Source organism: Xiphias gladius, chromosome 4 (assembly GCF_016859285.1).
Source record: "Xiphias gladius isolate SHS-SW01 ecotype Sanya breed wild chromosome 4, ASM1685928v1, whole genome shotgun sequence".
NCBI lineage: Eukaryota > Metazoa > Chordata > Actinopteri > Istiophoriformes > Xiphiidae > Xiphias > Xiphias gladius.
This window is the reverse complement of record NC_053403.1, coordinates 16,350,869-16,368,471: the sequence shown is the minus strand read 5'-3', so window position 1 is coordinate 16,368,471 and position 17,603 is coordinate 16,350,869. Positions and strand designations below refer to the sequence as shown.

General features: G+C 39.8%; 1 protein-coding gene across 1 annotated transcript; it reads left to right on the top strand.

Annotated features, from left to right (window-relative positions):
- The first annotated feature begins 7,563 nt into the window (after positions 1-7,563).
- On the top strand, positions 7,564-11,965 carry vrtn (vertebrae development associated). The gene is made up of 3 exons (XM_040124417.1): positions 7,564-7,743; positions 8,576-8,907; positions 9,033-11,965. The coding sequence occupies exons 2-3, from the start codon at positions 8,596-8,598 to the stop codon at positions 10,791-10,793; spliced, it is 2,073 nt and encodes a 690-aa protein (XP_039980351.1). The 5' UTR covers positions 7,564-7,743; positions 8,576-8,595; the 3' UTR covers positions 10,794-11,965.
- Positions 11,966-17,603: the final 5,638 nt, after the last annotated feature.

The window sequence follows — 17,603 nt, the reverse complement described above, 5'->3', positions numbered from 1 at the left end:
CTGCTACACATGGAAGCTGTGCACCATTAAATGGAAAAAACTTCATATTTGTACATTTATGCAGATGCAATACACAGAAATGATGTCAGATATGAAGTCAGTGTCACAATAAATGACCATCTAAAGTTTTTTTTCTAGTGTACTAAAGGTCACCTGTCACATTTATTTTTTTACAAATGTCACAAGAGGCAAAAGTTTTTGCTCTGTAAATATATATATATATATATCATGTTGCATGTTCTTATCAATAGTAGACTATAAATCACCCTCGCTGTAAAATCACCCTCTGGAGTCTGGCAGAGTATACTGAATTAAAATGAAAACAGAATAACTTCTTTAGATTTTGTAAGCTGCATTTGGAGAAAAAGTGCGTTTAAACTAAACTTAGGTTACGTTACAAGTGCAGCAGTGAGAGGAATCGTGGGTTTAATACTCTGAAAAGACCTCAGCTCGATAGAAATCTTGTTAAGACTTAGTTTGTCAGCACAGAGCAGAATTCACCCCCAACAATGAGGGGCCACTTGGTTCTATGAATTGAGGATATAAATGAATATATTTGCATAACTAAATTTGCCGAAATACCTTTGAATTTGCTGGAATAGCTTTTCAAAAAAGCAGAGTGGAAAAGGTGAAATAAAACTTCTGTGACGCTTTTAACTTCCGTGAGTGAGACATAATCGTGAAAGGCAAAAGAACACATAAAATGTCCAGAATAAATGCACTGAGAGATATTGTCGCAAAAGGAGCGGTCACTGTAATTTTGAAGGACTCAACCTAAGCGCAATCTGCTGATGAGCAGGGGTAACTGCAACAACATGTTAAATGGTCACTTCATCCAAATTCAAAAGGATTTTATATGTCACTTAACCTTGTGAACTCAAACTAAATCCCATGTGCCTCAGTTGTGTTGGGTTCAGCAATGGAAATCTCAGTCCCACAGAAATTACAATCCGCGCCTGTCTGCATCTTCGGAAAATAGATTTTTATTTTTAATTTGGATAAACCTTTAACACCATTTTACTCACAAAAAATGTTCCTTATTCTGTTTTTTCATTTTAAAATGACTGAAACATCCATCAGACAAATGATGAAGCTAAAAGGAAAATATAAACAGCTTTTTTTATAAATACAAGAGGCATCAACAAAACTACAGTTCCAGTTGAAATGTGAACACAAGTCAAAGGTTGCACTGTCTTTAACGTCTGCTGCTGGAATCAATCTTTCTCATTTTTTGTTTTAGATCACGAGATCCTCTCTCTCGAAACAGCTGGCTGTAACAAAAGACAAAATACTAATCAGCACCAGGGAAGGTCAGAGAAGTTTTTTTTTTTTTTTATTTTTAAAGTTAGATGTTATTAAATAATAAATCCTCAATGTTAAGCACACAATACTCTACATAACAGACAGCAGTACAAATCTCAAATAGATTACCAACCTGAACATTTAAAACATCGGAATGGCTTTTGTACTGATGGAGTGTCGCAGTGTTGTGAATTTATTAGATGTGTTATCCTATACTGATTTACGAAGAGAAAAGTTTCTACATTTTCACCCTTAACTGCAGGATCCATGCTTTAATTTGCAATGTATGAGAGGATACAGATTTTAGCAGTTTGTTGTGAAAAGGGGCCACGTTTAAAGGATCCCGAATACCTTCATTACCTTGTGTTTTCATCTGTGTCTGTTGGTTGGTGTGTTTTTCAGCAGGATTGTGCAAAAAGTACTGAACTGATTTGCATTGAACTTTGCGGAGGGATGGGGCATGGGCCAGGGAAGAGCTCATTAAATTTTGGGGCAGATCCGAATCATTTAGTGTGATTTTTTTTTCTTTTTTCTCTGAAGTCTGGTGTATGTTGTTTGACATTGGCCTTGGCAGAGGTATGCACTCTAGTGAGTGCCAGCCTAGTTGTATTTCTGTTTTCTTCCTCTTTTTCTTCATGTTAGTAGTATTATGTTGGAAAATGTTTCTTATATCAAACAGAAAAGGTAGCATTCCCAATTTGAACTGCTGTGTTGTTTTTTTATGAAACTTTTCTGCCAGATGTCTGTATGAAGCCTTGCACTCAGACACACATTCAGACTGACAGCTGGTAAGATTTTCCAAATCAGCAGGTTGAGGATCTTGGCAAACACAGGAAATGACATTACAGTTGACTAACGTGAAGAGTAGCAACAGTGAACTTTAAGTGCACATTTCACAGTGAACACATTTACGCACAGGATGGCTGGAACTGTCCACCTTGTGATGAGGCTGCTACTGCTCTCTTTTATCAGAATAGGTAAAAGAAACTTAGCTTCTGATTTTAGTTTTCTAATCTTATTTTATAGATATGTTGGAATAATCTGACCCTCTTTATTTTCTATTTACAGGTGTAAATGGAGAAGAAAGTCTGATATTAGCAGAAAGGGGTTATAATATTAAATTTCGATGTAAAGAAGACTTAGTCTGCTTTCATCTATGGCAGATCATAAGCAGCATACAAAGGGAATACATTGCCATAGTCAGTAATGGCGAGATCCAGACAGCTAAATCAGAGGAAAAGAAATGTACTCTGCGAATCAGAGATATCACAGTGACGGATGTGGGACGTCACCGCTGCAGACAAAGGCCAAATGTCTTCTCTCGTCGTATTAGTGAGTACTATCAAAATTTAAGGGTTATGGTTGTGTGGGTTAAAACACAATATATTTCACTCGATAATAAGAATGCTGATAGGATAAAAAAAAATACAAAATTTTCATAAACACACTTTTTTCTTTCTTTCAGAATCCTTAGCACCCCCAGCGTTAACCCTCATGCCTGCCAAAACAGTTTCCCTGCAGTGTGTTTTCCTCACCTACGTGGAATGGGGACATTGCTTTACCTGGCCTCAAAAACAGGTCTACCTGATCTGGGTGGATGAAGCCGGCGCTGAGATACAAGACGACTCCCAGCATCAGCTACATCGGTGGTCCTCTTGTGATATAACTCTGACTGTCACCTTTCAAAGTCCTGGAAACAAGACATTTAGGTGCCAGGCGACTGTGGATAAACAAGTCTCCACTTCAGTGGAGTGGCAGGTTACAGCCCCAGGTCTGTTTACGACTTATCCTAACCAGTACACTCTTACTTTATAAATGCAGAAGAATTAATAAGAAATGCAATTTTCTTTGTAGCTCCGAAAGGGAAGGGGAGAGGAATTGTCATAGAAGAGGAACCCAAACGTCAAGGTACAGTATGAGAAGGTGGTATTGGTGCTCATGTTCAAATGAGCTTTTTTTTTTTTTTTTTTTTTTTTTAAGCTTCATAACTAGCAAAGCAGTCCTATATATGTAAATTAATAATCCAACCAAGACAGGAGAAAAGGCAGAATTGTTAATAATATTTCGAAAAAAATCTACATTACATTCAGGATTTATCTTATTTGGATTATTGTGGAAAGCACCAGACAATTTGGTTTTTGAGTAACATCAAAATACTAAAGGGCACTGAATAGTTTCCTGTGCTCCCTATAGTTCAGTTGATTTCAGTTTAAATATTAAAGGAATAGTTTGTGGTATCAATCTTCACATCTAACTCTCACACTGTTCTTTTAAGGTTAGATGTTTGGATTTGGGTGACGTGTTTCAGCCATACCAATCATGATGTCAGCCTGTTAAATGACTCTCCTTTGCCCGTACAGGTGGCAACCGGGACACGATCGGGGCAGCTGTGGGGGTGGTAGGCTGTTTGGTTTTGACAGCGGTGGTTGCAGTGTTTGTTGTGAACAGGCGAAGAACAAGTGAGTTCCCTTTAATTTCCTGAAGCTGTAGGAGGCGTCTGCTAAAATCGCTCCACAGAGTCTAGCCCATGCAGTTACATATAGATGTACATGTCACCTTGCACAAGTGCAGTGTGGACTTTGAGGCAATCACTTGCTTGACATTTGCTAATATCTGACAAGTTCTGTTTTCACTGTTCCCGACATTATGGTCATTATTTTGCAAAAGTAGAGTCATGAAGTCAGAAGCTTTCTAGTGTAATCTGTGTAGCTAACAAATACTTTAAGTACATACTGTATTAATCTGATCACGCAGTGTAAAGGGAAAGCTTGAACTTAACCTGCCATTATATTAAGAGATTATGTAAACAGGATCTGTATTAAAATACATTCTTACTTTAGACAGCCAGCTGCCCAATGAGCCCTGTGCAGTCCAGTCAAGTACCAGCAACGTAAGTCCGTTCACTGTCAAGAACATATAGAGCGACGTCGTTTGTGCTTTTGACCGCTTTGAAAGTTACTGAGGAAGGAAGGCGTGTATGTCTGTGTGTGTCTTTAGGACAAGAACACAGATGATGTCGTCTACGCTGACGTGATTCTCCCGGTCGGCAGTGACCAGGTTTGTGCCCAGGAGCGCGAGTCCACTGAATACGCCTGTGTCCGATACAAATAGCCTGCCTCCCAAAATCTAAACTGCAGTGTATTTTCTTCTTTGTTTGTGAGCTCAAACTGTGCTACTGCCATGAATTCAAGTACCAATGTTCCAGGACATTTAAAGCAATGTCCTGTTACCTAAAGTCATCAGGGGCCTGACATGTTTTTTTTTTGCCCTTTTTTGCCATTTAGTATTTGAGCTATGAAAAGATTTTGCAGGTTTTTGAATAGTCTACCTCAATACATTTAACTTTTCCTTTTAGAAATGATAGTAGGCTATTAAACAGCACAGTGAGTGTTTGGAAAAATTATATATATTGCTCATGTTTGAAAATGCAAAGGATGTTTATAATGAGATCAACATATATTGTGATTTATGTTTATGACTGTTTTCTTTGCAAAACTTGTACCTGTTGTCCAAGCCTATAATAAATCAAAAAATAACAAACTTTGTCATTAATTCGAGAGACTGTTGTAAAACAAAAACATTGAGAGAGACCAGTGAACTAACTTTTGTTGCATTTAAAATTTGTGTTCGTCTCTGATCATTTTTCTCTTACAAAATGTGGATTAATGTTATTTTGATGCGTGATTTGACGGTACAATATCAAGGTCAAGAATACAGTGAAAATGACAATCTGATCATCTCCCTTTCAGGTTAATTGACACTAAATTTAATTTGGCATATTGCAAAAGCTGGTTAGACTGCCGCTGAACACAGGAATGCAATCAAAATTGTACTTGAGGTATTCTTATCGAATGATATCAAATCAGGTGGAGGAACTTGCCAGATTTGGTGGCAGGCAACACGGTTGAAAAACCAGAAACATGTTGTCAAAAAACAATATTTCTATGGTATTGTTCAGTGACATAATGTTTTTGCAGGTGAGAGCAGAAATTTCGGAATCCACAGCTAAATGCAGCACTTCATTTTGGGCACAAACCCACCATTTTCCTTGTGCTAAATTAAACTGTGTTTGCCGTATACTGCTGGCTTTGGTCTTCAGCTATTTCTGCTTTCCCTTGCCAGTACAACACACATACACACATACAGTACACACACACAGCCACAGCAGGTGAGAGACTGCCGGAGCCGGTCCCAGTGTTGCCCTATTTGCATTTTAAATACTTGCAGCCAGCCCACTCCTGTGTTCACAGTGCAGTGCAGCACAGCTAATCTACACACCTAAGGTGTGTGATTGGCTACAGCCAAGAGTCTGAGGGGGTTGATGCGATGGTGAAGACACACTGACAAGAAAGGGGGGATGAATAAAGAGGACAAACAGTGTCTGGATAAATTTGAGGCCCTTGTTACATATCATATAAAATGGAAGCAGATATTCTAATCAGATTCTGAATATGTTCATTTTCTTGATTTTAACTTTAAAAAGCAGGATGTAAAGGATGAAAGTAGACAGAGCATCTTTTTCTGCAATTTGGGTAAGGTATTAAAGTGAATAGCAGATGAAAGTAAAGAGGGAATGTAAAAGAGGTAAAGCCATGACTATGATTTAAAATGCTATGAAGGATATCCAAGTACAGAAAATGCAAACTCAAAGCCAAAGATCCTGGGCTAATATAGCATAATCAGTATATGTACTGTGAGCATATTCCAGCAATGAGGCACTTCTACAAGGTCAATGTAAAGACATTATATTCTATCATCTCTGGATTCGTAATATATGGCACACAAGGCTCTGCTGTGGAATGTCTCTTGAGCTTTTTCCACTTCAGCGATAATGAAATCCTCGACCCAAAAGGTGTTTTTAAAATGAATAGGTGAAAGAGAGCGATCAGTGTGACCTCTCTCTTACACTCCGTTCCACTGATGCAACTTTAATTCATTTTCTTTTACCTTTCCTTATAAACAGGTATTTAAAAAAAAAATTACCCTGAGTTTAAAGTAACAGTTTTTGTCTTAAACACACTGCTTGTATTTCAAAAATTTCAACAGGCTCTGACTTTGAAGCATTTAATGTCAATCATGGTAAATCTAAAGGAAGAGAAAGAACTTATCATTCACACACATTTTACCATACCTTTTAACAAGTGGGTGTCTATGTGTTATCTCAGCTTTTAATGTCAGAAATACACACCAAAGTGTTGAAAATGTACCATTTCTTATGGAAACCCCCCACACACAAGCAACCACACACTCATTGTCCAAACAGCTGATAAGCTTTAGGTCAAAGCCTTGAACCCCAGTGAACACAGGCACCAGGTTGTCTGCCAAGCGCTTGTAGTGGACAGAGCAGTGGGGGCCAAATGCTGTTGTCCCCTGGTGTGCGAATGTAAGTGTGTGTGTGTGTGTGTGTGTGTGTGTGTGTGTGTGTGTGTGTGTGTGTGTGTAGTGGTAACAAGCCACAGGGCTGGGATCTACAGTATGGGCCGTGGGGGTTGGGGGACAGTCAATGGGATTGTTGTGCGTGTGTGGAACAAAAGGCTTTGATTACTGAAATCCTGCAAAAGGCAGGAGAGGAGGTGTTAAAAGTGATACAGTGTAGAAACAAACAGAGCTGGAGCTCAGGAGCCTTCCTCTCCTCTCATAAAGCTCATGTCCACACCCTGTCTGCACATATCCACTCTAATCCACATACATGTACCAGGCTTCATTCTATCCACTGCTACTACCACTAGTAGTAGTAATTGTAAAGGGGAGAGCAAGCTCCCCTGCGAGGATCATTACAGTTTTTCTGATTCTGAAGTTCATGGCTGTAAAAGTTGTGTTGTTTTTTGGGTTATTTGTTCCTGTATTTTTGCATTGGGGACGTATTTAACCAAGTCTGACAAGTAATAAAAGTAAACTTCCCACAAAATGTCTCTGTGCAACCACATTAGAATAAGGAGAGTTTATTTATGAGGCAAAAATAAGCACTAGTTTCCCGTTGACGCCAAGAGCCCTTGACAAATAACCTTGAAAGTGAACTGTTGACATCTGGAATTGCCTTTGACAAAGAAAAGCAAAATCGTGTTGATAAAACCTAAAAGCACCGATACCTGTTAACCTACAGGGCTGCATCTGTTTTCTTGTGGCCCCTGACACATTGGCTTTTGTTAACACTTCACATTGAAATTGACCCTGGCTGTAGTCTACTTGTGCGGGGGGGCAGTAGGGAGGTGTTTCTCGACGCAGAAACAAAAAAGCGAATCGACGATTGACAATTTCCTGATGGGAGGTGCTGCTTATCACTCCCAAAATCTCTGCTCACCGGAGGACGGGACACTCTGGAGCTGCACGCACACAATGGACTAAAGCTCCCGGAGATTGATCAATATTTTCAGCTGTGAAACCCTGCCTTACAAATAAGTGACTTCCTTTGGGACATATTTCAAGTCTCTGGACGCTCAGGTAAGAAAATCATTGTTTCTAATATTGTTTTGCGATTAATGGAGAATATATATTCACACATTTCTTTTTTTTAATTCACAAGATACTCGTTTTAATTTCTGTCTTTAAGTGAAAGGGACCCTCAACTTCGCAAGTCCAATTAAATATTTCAAATAAATAAGCAAATAAAGTAGTGAGAGCCTAAACACAACACAAACTCATGACGCGGCCCAAAGTAGGCCTTGCTATAGTAGGTAATGACTTTGAATTTGATCTTAATTAGTTTTATTTAGTTTCAGTTCAACCAACAAGTCATATTGGCCTGTTTTGTCATATTTGGCAGCTACTTTGCAGGTAGAAAAATCGATACGAGATCACTATATAACAAACTATCATCGAATTTTACTGACTTTTTCTGTTCGTTATGCTTATGAGGCAAAACCTTAAACACAGCCCCGACTTTGCATTAAAAAAAAAAAAAAAAAAGGTTAGAGTAACAAAAAAAAGGCTTTTAAGAACCCTATAGATCAAGTCAATTCTTAAGTGTGCAGGAATTAATCCACTGCCACTGGCAAAAAATTAGAACCATGTAGGATGTGGGTTTTTTTTTTTTTTTTCCTGAGTCAAAACGGGACCAGCAGTATTTAGATTAAGTTAGCTGTTTTTTGTGTGTGGATAGACCACACTAATCTACATAATCTAGTCTATTGGTAACACAGACATACGAACATTTCCTAAACCTAATCCCAACTGCTGTGAGGGTTAATAATCAGTAAACTTCTCAGAATGATCTGTTTTTACTGAAAGTAGATATCTGGAACTTTCCTCTCCTCCTCCTCCTCCTCCCCCCCAGCTCTCTTCAGATCTCCAGGTATGATTCAGAGGAACGAGGTCGTGCTGTCTGTTTTGGGAGAGCTCCAGGAGGCCACGGAGAGCTCTGGCTTGGATGCTCTGACCAGAGTGGCGCTGGAAGTGGACCAGATCCTCGCTCCCTTCCAGCTCCCAAGGGCCCCCTGTCAGGATTTCCCTGAGTGGGCAGGTGTGGACGACACAGCTCATGGCCTGTACCCGGCTGATGCACCTGGAGGCCTCCTCCCCCTTAACTGCAAGGGAGAGGGAAACTTACTGTTTGATGCAGTTAGCATGCTGTTAGCGGGCAACACAGGGCTTAGCTTGGAGCTACAGGTGAGCAGTGGTGGTTTATAATCTTTGTCTCTAGTGTCTAAATGCATATTGTTGGAATTATTCTACCTGTTTATAGCTGCACCTAACGATTGTTATATTAATCCCATTAACATTGTACCCTACAGGTGCGGACCGTAGTGGAAATGGTGCTGTGGAAGCGATACTACCTGTCTGGAATGATTGATTCTAAAATGATGCTCCAGGCAGTTCGCTTCAGTCTCTGTGCTGAAGAATCCGAGGACATGCTCAACCTGCCTGTCACTGTCTTGGAGGCCATCTTTGATGCAGATGTCAAAGCGTCCTGCTTTCCTGGCTCCTACGCCAACATGTGGCACGTTTACGCCCTTTCATCAGTTCTACAGTTTAATATCTACTCCATCTATCCCATGTTCAACCTCAAGATTCGACCCTACTTCAACCGAGTCATACGTCCAAGGACTTGGCCCAAAGACTCTGAGCCACTAACCCTTCACATCATGTGGTCGGGTGAGCTGCAGTCTGAGGATTTGTTCAGGCCAAATAATTTTGTCGCTCTAGCCCAGACCAGAGACCTCACGTTTGGAAGTCCCGACAGCGAGCAGGGGGCATCGCCCATTAAGAGTGACAAGCTGCTGAACCAGGACTCGCAGCTTTCTTACCCGAGTCTAAAGGACAAGTACAACATCACCAAGAGGACCTTCTACCGCTGGAAGAGGCAGACACAGGAGCACTGCAAAAAGTCCGCTGCCCGGTATGAGGCGAAGTATTTCCTGCAGGCTTGCTACTTGGAGGGAAAGCTCATCCCTCTGCACCAGTTTAAGGAATTTTTCCCTGAGATCTCGCGCTCGTCTTACTATAACTGGAAGCATGAGCTACTGAAATCTGGAGGAAACTTCTCCACCTCATCTTCAACTGGAGAGATTAGTCCTGGAGAGAGCACGGAGCAGGAGGCCTGGTCTTCACCCGAAGGAAAGCAGGATGAACCTGACCACCATGACAGCGTGGCCAGTATGTTTGGCCTCAGCCTTGGCAAGCTGGATCTAGAGCGGGCCCAGAATGTAACACACATGCAGGAAGCTAAGCGCTGTCTGCAGAATTGCATTGCCATGAATGCCTCCCTCCCCTTCAGGGTCTTCAAAAGAAATTTCCCAGGGATCTCCAGGTCAACCTACTACAACTGGAGGAGAGAAGCCATGCTGTTCAACAGAGGTTACAAAGGCAGTGTTGGCAGCAGTGAGGACAGCTCAGATGCTGACAAGAGCCAAAGTCCGAAAAGTCTGTCACCAGTCCTGCCTAACATCAACCAGCCTGTCATGCCCAGAATGAGAATCTGCAGGCGAAAACACAGAAGTTTCAGGCTGGCATACATGAGTAAAAAACAGCTCAGAGATGCTGCAAAGCTGCATGTAGTGAAATCAAAGTGGTCCCTGACAAAGTTCAAGCTCAAGTTTCCGTCCATGTCCCCTTGTTTCTACTGGCTGTGGCGTAGCAGGCAAAACCGTAAGAAGAAAATGGTCACCCAGAGTGCCGATGTCCTCCGTGAGAGTCTGGAGTGCACTGCGACAGAAACCAAGATTATCGAGGGGAGGATGGAGAATCAGTCTATGCTCCCATTTGTCGAGAGCCCTAGATATCTAGAGAGCACCACCATGCCCTCTTTTGATGCCCCAGATTCAAAGCACACCCTTTATGGCAAGGCACCAATAGACGAGCAGATGTTTGCAATGGATGTTGTGGCTCTGGCCAACTTCAAGGCCAAGGCTAAGCTATTCTTGCAACAACGGTTTGAGGAAAAATCCTTCCCTACATTTAAAGAATTCAGGTCTTACTTCCCCTTCACCCCCCGCTCGACATACTACATGTGGAAGCGAGCCTTGCATCACGGGGTGTCACTGGTTCATGGATAAGTGCACAAAGCTTTTAACCTTTAAAAATGGGCTTTCGGAAGCAATATATTAGCTTTGTTGAAGAACTTCTCTTCCCCAAAAACTTCATATTCATCTCTTTGCTACTGCATTTGGCCGTAAACTCACTACCTACACGCTGTTGACTTCATGTTTCCATGTTCTGTAAGAATGTTAAGTACACTGGCTTAACATATAAATACATTGTGTCCTTCCTCTGCTCCACCGCCACAGCTCATTCCTCCCTCCAAGGAAAGAAACTGAGTCGTGGGTCCGTTTAAACCCTGCATGTTGCCCTCCAGGCAAAAGGCAGTTCAAAGCTGTTGTTTAGTGGAATTGTTTCAAGCTGTTTCTTCTCAGATGTCTTTTAATGCCTGCTGACTATTGTACTTGGGGCCCTTTATTTTTTTTAATTTTCATCTTTATATGATTGTTAATGCTTAAATGTATGCTTTTTTTTGTTGATGCATGTAATACTAACCTGGATTCTTGGTGGTTTCAAGTTTTTTGATTCGTTGAATGTAAAGAGCAGCCAGTAGTGGATTTCAGAGATGACTTCTTGTCCAGACATCCTATGTAAACAGGGCTTCTGTCCATTTTTCATATTACTCCTTTTTTATTATTGAATGTACACCTCAGGGTCTCACTTGGTGCACTGAAGGTTTAGATGGCTGTATCAAGGTTTTGGCATTTTAAGATGCCTCTCTCTTCTGATATGGAACACTATAAACTGTGAGTTTTGTCACACTGCATTTGCACTAAAATGGTTCCAATTACACTGAATGTATTTTTTTTAACCATTTTGCACACTCTGGTTAACTGAAAACTGAATATAAAAGAAGATATTTTATTTTTTGTACACTCATTCCAAAACTACCTATTTCCCTAAAATACTGGGGAAAATATGCGTTTATAAGCTACTTTTGTCTTCTGTTTTGATGTAAATGAAGTTCCATTCCAGTTCTCTCCACACAGACAGATATGTTTTGCAAAACTGCCACTGTAATATCCCTGAATAATAGATTTCACCTTACAGTTGTACTTTATGTATTTATTTTTCTTATTCACCACATCTGAAATTGGTACTGTTGATACTGGCAGCCTGCATTACGCTCAGTCAGTAGGTGGGGCAGTCTGTACTGGCTGTATGTCAATAAACTATTGATCAGCATCAACCATTTGCTTTGTTTTTTGCTGTATCAGCCCTCACGTGCATCACTGCAATTTGAGGGATTAATAAAGTGATCTATCTATATCATAGGGAATTTAATGCTGCATTTTTGCTGATACATTTTTTTTTTTCATTTGATCCGCTCATCAACACACACAACCCCTGACAAAATGTCACAACCACTTCTTTTATGCTCCAGAATAGCTGTAAGTCATTTTAAAATGTCTGTTATTTCTTGAATCAATGGTTGTCTCTTCCATGTCAGTGAGATATTGTCTGACTCAAGTGATACCAATAACCGCCTGCTAAGCACTTCTAATCTTATGCCCCAACATGCAGCTGATGTGATTCCTTTGTTGGATAAACTGGACAGTTTAACACATCAAATTGTTCACTTTATTGGCAGAATTATGCAGTACACGACCCAAAAGACATCAGGCCATGCCAAGTTAGTTCATATTAACAGTGTGCTGTACAAAAGATGAAGCAAAGGAGAAAAAGGAGCAAAATCACTTTGTGTAACCACAGACAAAGAGGTCAAACCAAGCTAGTGGCTTAACAATAGCAATGAGCTTTGAGACTAGTTTTGTGGTTTTTGTTCTCTGCCTTTGCTCTGTGTAGCTATTGTGCTTATGCTAATGAGGGTAATGGTCAAGACTGGGGGTTGGAGTACAGAGATAGGGGGATGGGTTAATTGTATGCATGGTGGTAGAGGTGTTTGAGATAAGGCCAAGACCATTCAGGAGTTTGGGGGAGGGCTAGAGGTACAGAGAGAAGGAAGGGGGGATCTGTGATTTAGACTGTTTTGTCTTAAAATTCAGTACGGAAACCACTTTGATCATGTGAATCCAAAGTCATGTCTGACAAATTAAAAAATGTAGGTAACTTTTTTTATGTAAGAGATACCCATATCCCAAATCATCCCATCTCATCCCATGATTAGAATTTGTTTCAAACTAAATCTGTACCATAGCAATACTGTTTTTTTGTTGTTGTTTTCCTTCCTTTGATATCCATTACATTTTCTACTGTCCCTTTTAGACTCCTATACAATATTACCTCCTTTCTGTACATGTGTGCATCTCTAAGCAGTGAGTTTAGGTACTTTCTTGGTTTAACTAAAATCTCTTATATTTAATAATACTTCCATGAATGTCTCCAGTAGAAATATGTGAGTTTTGATAGGACGTTTTTTTCCCCCCCGAACATCTCTGATATTCCTATTAGACCCCTATAGAATTTTTATATAATTTTTGTATTTGTGTCCATTCTGGAACCTTTGTTGCATCTCTCCCTCATCTCCTGACATCTCTCTACTGTCTTTAATAAAGACATAAAATTACTAAAACGTGATAAAAATATGTAATGGGTAGATAACAATTTCCTTCCTTCTACTCAGTACAATTGGATAAGTATTATTTTCTCACTCTTTGGTTGAATCAAAGTTTTAGTTGCACTTACTTCCTGGCCCTGAAAAAAGGAGTTGACTCAAGTGCTGCTTTCTCACTTGTTCTGGAGCTTTTGATCATACCACATCCTCTTCATCAGCACAAGAATTTGTTCGGTTGTCTTTCCATTATTCCACATAATATTAATGTTTTATCATAGGCTAATTTAAACAACACATTATATTACACCTAAAGCAATAGCCATTTTTTTTAAAAACAACATTTTAAACTTAAAAAAAGTTTTAATTTTAAAGAGTCATGATCAGAGTCTAAGAATCTCTAATGTAACTGACCTTGGCATAAGCAAATATTTGATGAAGTCTTAGTGTCTGCGGGTCTGTTTCCATCTTCACTACTGTATAATGGGAGGAAGTCTCACCGGCACTGAGCTACTCTACATTGTTTATTTCAAAAATAGCATGAAAATAATGAGGGTTGGCAGGTGGGAGCTGGAGTCTTCAAGGATTAGCATACTGCAGTTGGTTCAGAAAGACAGAGCGATAAAGCAGAGAGGCATTTCAAGGATGCCAAATTTTCTCAGTAAACAAAACAGACCAGTGGGACTCTTTGGGCTTGCGGCCGGCTGCCAATTACCCTCTGATAGGAGCAGTGATATGAACTCAGACAAACTTTGAAATTTGACCCTAGTATGGGTAAAGAGACGAAGAAAACAACTGAAAAGCAAAACTATTTCTTACGGAAAATTATGAAATGAGGTGACATTATCAAATGGATACATGCACTGCCGGTGATCCTGAAACCCATACACATATCCAGGCATGCAGACAGTATGTCCACTAGGTGGCAGTAGTTTTCTTCATAAGACAGTTTGCATGATTTTGGTTGCCTTTATGAAAAGGCTTTCTTCAGGCACATACACTTTGGACACAAAATCAATGTCTTCCTGCACGACTTAGGGTTTGTAGTGCAGATATTCTCTTGTGATAACTCCATTAATAAACATAATCCTACATTACATCCAGTAATGCATACATCAGATAACGTCTGGGAAACAAATTGTTTAATGACAGAATAAACAGTAGAGGAAGACAGAAGGAAAAAAAAGGGATGAGAGCACATATGAGCTCCAGTCAGGGATTATTCTTGCATCAAAAGACTATGAACAGCTTCCCTATTTTTTTATTTTTATGGTTATTACACAAAAACTCAGACCTGTGTGCCCATGATGAGCACAAGCCAACCAACCCATCAATATCTGGATTTCTATGCCATCGAATGCATTAAGATTCCTTTTGCTAATACAGCAGCTACGCCTAAATCCAGCATTGTTTCAAGGGCAAATAACAAAAATGTGAAATGACTCATAGCTACATCAATCTATGTAGAACAGAAGACATAATGTTTGCAGTTGTGACACAATTTTAGACACCCAATTTCTAATGAAATGCTCAATTTTCATTCAACACAAATAATGGCCCTATTTTTGTCATTTCCAGCTGGCACAGCCTAATGTGATTCAGCATCACGTCACATTAGTTGGTAGATGTATATTTTTCAAGAATTTACGGTGAAAAAACAAAAAAAGTTTTGCTTGAGATAAAAGCAGGCACTCACAGAGGGACAATCTGACTCTATGTTTGACTTCAAAATTAGGCTGACGCAAATTCATTGCTCTCCAGGTGTATGTCTGGTTGTGAAATGGGCTTCTGAATTGTTCATGTCATTCAGAGAGAATAATTTCTATGCTTAATTGTGCATAATTTTGTGTCCAAGGGTGTGCTCAGACCTTGAAGGCATGGCAAGGAGGATTTTGCTAATGCAAACCCGAGGAGGAAAGCATTAGTTAATTCAATAAGAAAGTATTCTTTACTTACTTCTGCCTTATATTTCATGGATCATTTTCCTCTCACATTTATTCTAAAGTGATCTATTGTAGGTTTGCTGTTGTTGTTGTTGTTACGTCCAACATCTGTCATTTAATCTCTCAGCAGATAAAAAAGCATACACACACACACACACACACAGACACACACAGACACACACACACACACACACACACACACACACACACACACACACACACACACACACACACATTCACAACCACTACAACTACTGATCAGAGACCTGCACTGACAAGTAAATCAATGAGTGACAACCCCTGACTTGTTTTTCCTGCGTCAATTGTTTCACTTTTTTTTCACTGAATCGGTAATTCTGTGATGCTTTTTTGCTGATGAATGGAGAGAGAAACAGAGAAAGGGAGTTTGTGTGAGAGAGACAGACCTGAGAGAGAGAGACATGAGGGATTGTCAGTGTATTAACAAGAGCAGTGATTGGAACTCTGATCCCAGTTGCTGCTAGAACACCAGACAACATGTCAACAGATGATAATCAGGGCTAAAGGTCAGGTAGATGAGGGCCCTGATGGGTAATCCGTGTTTGCGGTCACCTTATCCCTTGTATATATTTGTTTTGTGGTAATGTACAGTTCTACCACCTGTTCAGTTTTGATTCATCACGAGCTGGTGAAAGTTAGAAGCTTGATCCCTTGATGCAGCATCCAAACTGTGAGTCAGAGCAGAACAGCCAGACTGCAAAGTTCAATAAAGATAAGAAGGCAGAAGCAAAAATTTATCATCCACCTGTGAATCTATCCATCCATCCAGCTTAAATCTTACCCTAGGAGCTCTTGGGAAAATCAAGTTCAAGTGGAGGAAGTCAAGAGGGAGATAACACCTATTTTCTAAACATCATACCAATCAACCAATATCAAACTTTTATTTACGTTTTTGTCAACATTTTCATTTCCATAATATGTTTTTTTTACTGAAACCTCACCTTGTTACACATCAATTGTACCTCAGTACATGTAAAATTTAAGGAAATTGTTTTCTTTAGAATTAAATAAGAGGACTGATACTTCCTGTCCTCCTACAGTATGCCCTCTTATCCATCAGTCTGATTTGAAGTTAAAGCCAGCAGTCCGTTAGCTTAGCTTAGCCTAGAGACTCGCAAAAATTGGAAACAGCTAGCCAGGTAACAATATCCGGCTACCCCCCCCCCCATAAGCTTACTAATTAACACATTAAATCCCATTTGTTTAATTTGTACAGAAAGGGAAGTGACTAACCTCACCATGAGGTTACCAGGCAACAAGCTGTGTCTCAAGGACGGCACTGCTCCCAGCCAAGAAAAAGTCCCACACATAAAACCAAAAACTGTTGTTTTTACACTTTAGTTTTTGTACGGATTGAACAACCAAGATATAACTTGTTAATTAATGAGTTTTAGAGATGCTGGTAGGTGAATTTTGTTTCCTTTGGACGGAGCCAGGCGAGCAGTTTCCCCCGGTTTCCAGTCTTTATGCTAAGCCAAGCTATTCATCTCCTGGATGTAGTTTCATATTTACCATGCAGACAAGAGACTGGTATCTATCTTCTCATCTAACTCTTGGCAAGGAAGCATATATTTCTCCAAATGTCAAACATCTTCTTTAACTCTAACTGAATTTCAGCTCTTAATGAGGCTTTTGCTCCTTTTTTTATACTTTATTGAACAGTAATTGAATAAACTGATATAATCCGTACTGGGTTCATAACTCCAATTAATCATGTTTTAACTTGTTTAGGTTCTATAATGAGAAAACTAATCATCTAAAATATTAATACATGTAATAGGGTGGAAAAGCAGAGGAAAATAAAAAACCAAATACAGTAAAAAAAAATAAGAAGAAAAATAAGTAAAATAAGATGTGCCCTTAATTCTGTGTAGCCCAGTGAGTCTTAACATTTCTGCTTTAGGAAAGACAGGAAATTTACACTATGTGTGATTAAAGATACATTTGCATACAAGGTCTTCACTCTTACCTGGGCTCTTGTTTTCATTGTTAAATATTGTGTGTCAGGCAGAATAAATAAAGACATGCCCATCACATAACATGCACTTGCCCTCAGTTTTCTAACAGGGCTCATTGTTTCTGTGTCCTCCTGGGTGAAGGCTGAAGGCTGGATAACCCTGTTTGTCAAAATGATGGGAAAACTATCATCCATATCCCCTGCTAACGCCATCTCTTGATTCCCTGTCTTAATAATGGAACCTTATTAGTAACCTCAACCTCACCAAATGAACCTCCCATAATGATCATGTGGGCTCTATTGTGAGCTGGGTGGGTGTGAGCACAGATGTTGGTTGCCCTAATGCTAATGTCCGGGGTTGTGATTAAAAACACTG

Excerpts from the sequence above, each read along its gene's own strand:
- vrtn (XM_040124417.1), top strand. The coding sequence starts at position 8,596 with ATGATTCAGAGGAACGAGGTCGTGCTGTCTGTTTTGGGAGAGCTCCAG. Across the intron at positions 8,908-9,032 it reads GGCTTAGCTTGGAGCTACAG|GTGCGGACCGTAGTGGAAAT; the intron begins GTGAGCAGTGGT and ends TGTACCCTACAG.